The sequence below is a fragment of the Bemisia tabaci genome, chromosome 8 (assembly GCF_918797505.1).
Source record: "Bemisia tabaci chromosome 8, PGI_BMITA_v3".
Classification (NCBI taxonomy): domain Eukaryota; kingdom Metazoa; phylum Arthropoda; class Insecta; order Hemiptera; family Aleyrodidae; genus Bemisia; species Bemisia tabaci.
The window spans coordinates 4229537-4235536 of NC_092800.1; the positions used below are offsets into that span (position 1 = coordinate 4229537).

The 6000-nt window shown below is 38.3% G+C and overlaps 1 protein-coding gene across 2 annotated transcripts in view; it reads left to right on the forward strand.

Moving 5' to 3' along the window:
- LOC109037984 (angiogenic factor with G patch and FHA domains 1) overlaps window positions 1-5594 on the forward strand; it is a 60402-nt gene extending 54808 nt beyond the window's left edge. For both annotated transcript variants that reach the window (XM_019052883.2, XM_019052882.2), the window contains exons 9-10: window positions 872-1063; window positions 3687-5594. In XM_019052883.2, the coding sequence (XP_018908428.2) occupies window positions 872-1009 (138 nt within the window). In that variant the 3' untranslated portion in view covers window positions 1010-1063; window positions 3687-5594. The remainder of the gene's footprint in view (window positions 1-871; window positions 1064-3686) is intronic.
- Window positions 5595-6000: the final 406 nt, after the last annotated feature.

A 6000-nucleotide genomic window follows, 5' to 3' on the forward strand; every position in this document is an offset into this window, starting at 1 on the left:
CAATGGAAAGCCCCTCAAGAATTTCCCACCAAAAATCCGCCGTATTTTGCCTCTTTTTTTTCTCATTCCGACCCGTAAATCCGGAAATTATCTGATTATAACGGAGAGTCGCGCTGTAATGTAATTCTTTGTTAGCCTTTGTAATGTAGACTAGTTTAAAAAAACTGGAAGAAACTTTTAAAGACGAGGAGAATACATTTTTTTGAAGGAACTGTTCTTAGAACTTTCAAAGAAATGTCATGGAAACTTGGTTGGGTAACATCAAGGAAATTAAGCACGGCTCACTCGTCGTTTTACTCATGAAAGGATGTAATTGCATATCAGTATTGCCAAATTTCCCCTCATAAATTGAATTGTTTTCCGGTGAATCCTAGGCGTCTCCAACGAAAAATTTCACTGATTTCTCCTCAGATCTCATGAAATAATCAACAAAATTCGTGCCAAAATTGCACAGGTACTATTTCGTAAAAAATTAATCGTTCAAATCCATTTGGCAACCTTGGAATTGAGTTACGTTCCTTCGTCCAGGATACGACAAATGGATTACATTCTGCAATAAGGAACCACTATCTCTGGCTCTCCCATGAAAGCGCATATATGCAAGGGGAAACTAATGGCATGTTTGTTGTTTCTAAAATGGGCCAGAGATTGTGGTTCCTTGGCGCAAAATGTAATCCAAATAGTCAAGCGCGTTTTAAGGCGTTCCATCGTTCCATCCAAATTTGTTTGCTTCAAAGAGGAAAATGGCACCGTTCATTATGTATGTCTGTACCACAATACTCTGTTGCTTTGTCGATTTTTCCTTAATTTACTTGTTACGTAAGCTCTAAAGACCGCAATAAAATTGACATGTTTTGTACCCTTGTTCCAGATTCTGATACAGCAGCGTCCCGCTAAAGCTGGGTTGGGGGCAGAGGGCTCTGCGCCGACGAAGTTGTTGGATCCTAAGGAGGAGAAGAAACAGGAATTGTGGCGTAAAACACAGCAAAGGTTCAAAAAGCTGAAGTAGTCCCTCTCCTTTCTATTGAAAAATTACGTTTCTGTGGCTGTGAATGATTACTGGGTAAGTGAAGAATTGCATTTTGTTATTCTATTATCAGTGCCTTACACTGATCTGCTTCCGAAGAGAGCTGTGGCGATTCTTGAAAGTTGTCAGGACTGCTTTTCCTGCATTTAAATGGATGTAAAACAATCGATCCTTGGCGAAGCATCGCCTAAAATCGATATTTTTAATGGATTTTAATGGAAGAGAAACAGTGTTGCCAACGTGCAAAATCGCTTCTATCTGCCTCTGAAGGAACTAGTATGTGAAAATTTGTTTACATACTGCTCTCTGAAAGATTTATGAAAAATGGTCTAACTTTTTCTTATCCTTTGGGTTAGTCCTTTTTTCCCGTCGTATTTTAAAGGTTGACAAATTGAGATTTTCCCCGAATCTCAGGAAAATCATAGAAACTCCCCAACTCCTTTTGAAAAGGTCCACTTGACAGGACAGGTCCACAATGGCGTGAATTGTGAGGCGTGAACTCGCAATGGTTCTGTTCTATGCTGCTAGTGAGATTCGGAAGAAAAGTTAAAAAAGAAGGTTGGATTACGTCTTTCCCATCTTCGACTGTATAATATATAATAATAATAATATGTAATATAATACATACTAATAATATAGTATATTTTTATTTGCAAGTGCACATTTTTTACACATTTTTTTCACTGTGTTGCTCACGTAGCCCTTGAAGCACCACTACAAATAATAAAAACAGAACTAACACAATACGGAAATATAGCACGGGAAGGGACGCGTGTTGACGACGGCGCAGAGATACAACTATTCGTGCTTGATCGATGTCCGTGCTGTATCTGCAGAATTGAAGGCGCGATGGCGCGAGCTGTGAATTTGCGATGCTCCGCAGCTCCATTTTATCATGGCAATGAGGTGTCGCTCAGATTCCGTAGAAAAAGAAAAAGACGAGGCCCGATTATACGTCTCTCCTATTTACTGCTGTGTTCTTCACACAACCTTTGAAGCTCCAGTACGAATACAAATAAGAAAAACTGGAACAAACATAGTGTGGAAAGAGAACACGGGAAAGGAGGCGCGTTGATGACGGCGCAGAGATACAACTAATCGTACTCGATGGATGTCCGTGTTGTGTCTGAAAAATTGAAGGCGCGCTGGCGCGAGGCGTGTACTTGCAATGATTCGCATCATGCTGCCAATTAGGTATCATCTAGATTCGAGGAAATTTAAAAACCTAGGCTTGTTAATGTCCCTTCAATCATCCGCTGTGTTGCTCACATAGTCCTCCAAGTATTACTCCGAATAAGATTTACGGAACCTACAAAACATGGAAATAGAGCGAGAGAATATATGCGCGATGATGACGGCGCAGAGATACAATTATTCGCATTTGATGGATGTCCGTGTTGTATCTACAAAATTGAAGGCACGATGGCACGAGCCGTGTACTTGCAATGATTCGCATCATGCTGGCAATTAGGTATCACTTAGATTCGAGGAAATTTAAAAACCTAGGCTTGTTTATGTCCCTTTAGTCATCCGCTGTGTTGCTCACTTAGCCCTCCAAGTATTACTCCGAATAAGATTTACGGAACCTACAAAACATGGAAAAAGAGCGAGCGAATATATGCGCGATGATGACGGCGCAGAGATACAACTATTCGTACTCGATGGATGTCCGTGTTGTATCTGCAAAATTGAAGGCGCGATGGCGCGAGGCGTGAACTTTCAATGCTCCGTTCTACGCTGTCAGATGTGTTTCGGGAGAAAAGTTAAAAACGAGGCCCGAATACGTCTATTCTATCTTCGGCTCTGTTTGCACTCGAATTATTTATCTCTCCTATTTGATATCTGATTATTGTTCAGGATGTATTTGCTGAGCTAAATTTAAGGCTCGTATTTACCGGTCCCTACAACCCAGGGGACTCGTGTTTTAAGCAAGCCTAGGGTCAATTTGACCCGACTTCAACAGCTAAGGGTTAATGAATCTATCATTAAAATGATTGCTTTTCGTTCGCCAAAAACTCAAAACTCACAACAGCGCAGCCAAAAGAAGCTATTCGCGGCCAGTCAGTGGATTTCAATACAATTATTTAGTTATGTTTTATCTCGCATAACTGGGCTCCAATCGTTCGGTCACGTCTAAATACATGGTCATTGGCAACAAAATGATCGTTGAATGGGATTTGCTGTTTTAGATCTCTGATTCGTTTAAAATATTTGTATTCCTATCTCTTTATTTTTATTTTTCTTACTAAGCATCATGTCTCTACTTCAAAATTTTTCCTCGTACTTTTTAGATTGAATGATTCATTCTTCGATAAGGTTAAAATGATCTTTTCAGCTGACGTATTTCTCTTCAAAAATGATCGGGATGATTGGAAAATTCATCTTTTTCAGACTAATAGTTTTTAAAATCAGTATTATAGTTTATAAGCTCTGACTCGGTTCTTCTGGAAATAATGATTCATGGATGCGTCTAGCACCTAGCTTTGATTTGTTTTTTTTTTTTAAAAGTATTTCACAAGTCTTCCGGTTGCCCTCATAGCCGGCTAAAGGGTTTACGCCCTGAGATGAGCCATTTTGGCCCTGATTCCTTTGCGTTCAAACGTCATTAAAATTGTGTCACTTCAGAAATTTCATATATACCTTTCGTGTGGTTTTTCAGTCAAATTTGCTGTTCATCTCACCTCTTGGGCTATCCATGGTGTTCCTATGCTTGTCTTGCTGCTGTTCTAAGATACCGATGACGTCGCTGAAAGAATTTTCCCATAGCCGGGCTCGGTTTTGATAGGCTGCGTGTCCACTCAGATTTTAGTTTTATTCAATCAATTGTTGAACTGTGTTGAAATTAAGTTTAATTCCAACTTTTAATGAGATGGCTAAAGTCTACATCGGAAACAGGAGGAAACCTTCAGGGCAAAACCTTTAATTTTTTAAATAGTCTTACGTTATATTGTCATTCTTCTTCATATCAGTTTTTTAGCGCAAGAAAATTAGAAAATCCCTTTAAGTTGATCGACTGATTACTGAATTTTTTACGTTTTTTTTGCGTATGTACCAGGTACCTAACATATTTCGTCGCTTTTCGATTTTATTAAAGAGTCATTTATTGTCATTCTTTCTTTTAGGAGAGAGATATAGGTGAAAAATTTTAGTTCTAGCCCATTATCTATGGTTGCCCTCATTTTTAGCTGTGATCAACCGATTGAGAATTTAGACTGTTCCTTTCGCCGGCTGGCGTAGCAAAAAGAAAAAATAAATAAAAAAACAGCCGAGAGTATTTCGTTATAGCTGTGTATTGTTTTACCAATAATTTGAACTTTTTCCAACTATCTCAGAGTATCACATATGAGAAACTCGTCAGTGAACTTTACCAAAAAACGTAGTGATAGCTAGAAAAAGTAAAAATTATTGGTAAAAAAAACGGCAATCTCTCGCGTAAAGAAGGGTGCTGGTGTTTGCTTGCAATCATTTTCGAACGGTAAGAAGATACATTTTAGTTCCCCGCAAAATTCGATTCTATGAAGTCGCCAATCTAATATGTGCTCTCGCCATGTACTGCTTTCAATTAAGGAGCTTGGAGGAATGGGCGCATAAGTGCAGTTTTTGCTATCTCGAGAAATACGTGTTTGGAGTTTCGAAATTACACGGATCCTTATGACCCGGAAGAAAGTTCGAACTGACTTTTAGATGCTTAGACATTGGAGTTCGGAAACGAATTTTTCACAAATTATGCATTAAGACTAATTTTACTAAAAATCATTAATTTCTCAATTTTTTCAAAAACTGCACTTATGCGCCTTGTCCCCCAAGCCCCTTCAATTCTTCTTCATTTTTTTCTCTCTCCCTCTGTTTCATTTTTTTGGGTATATTTTTTGGTAAATTGCCAAAAAATAGATGTTTTTGATTATAAGGTATGAAAAAGAGAGAAAACAACAGCTTAAAACGTCAAACCTGTAGATTAGCGTGGCTACAAATATATTGTCTCTCTAATTTTGCGGTAAATGACGTCAAACATAGTTTGGAATCATACCCTGCTCACTTCTACAATCACGAACATTCCATATTCCACGAGTAGTTTTGTGGATATCTGTCTAATCCACGCGAAAACTGCGCCACGATATTCCTTATTATCCGTGGAAGAAACCATTCCACGTTTCCAACTGTGCAGAATGTTATTTACTCTCGGGAATTAAAGTTTCTCGTGGAAGTTGAGCACCGGTAATGGAAATTCGCGGGAATATTCACGGCTGTTTGTTTTTTACATGAATTTTTCCCTCCCTATTTCTTTAAGATTCACTTTATATAGCCCCTCAAATGCTACGGATCAAGCTATACTTCAACTAGGACGATCATGATTTTTAATACAAACTGTCTTTTCACCAAGTGTTCAAGTATGAAAATTGTTTAATTGTTATCATCTTTCTTTTATTGATTAACGTACCTACCAATCTTAGTTTAATTAATACCAATGTGTAACTTATTTTCGTTAGTATTATGTGCTCGCCTTTTCTGCCACCTAGTTTTCGTTACTTCATTTTTTGTTCAAATAAATTTGAAAAAATTAAAAAACTGGTAGTTTTTTTCTGCTCTCAAAAACAACCTGTTCATCGATCTTTGCAGTTTCTCAATCCACTGGTAGTGACCTGGCGATGCGTGTGAACCATTTCTTTTGATGATTTAGTCAACCAACTTAGTCTGATTCGCTTCTTTGTTTCCAATTTCCCCCCCCCCCCCACAATTTTGTTGGAATTTTACTCAGCCAGAACTTCGTAGATAACCAATTTTCCGTTTCGACAAAAATCAAGCTTCATATTGCCGGAAAAGCGGGCAAAAACGTGATTTTTTTGAGTTTCCCGGAAAATTCACAAGGCGGATTGAACTTTGATTCAGCGACCAAAAATACACAAGAGCAACATTTAACCTCCTCTGACCTCTTTCTTTCATACAATCTCGCATCAATTCTTGAGATCAATTTT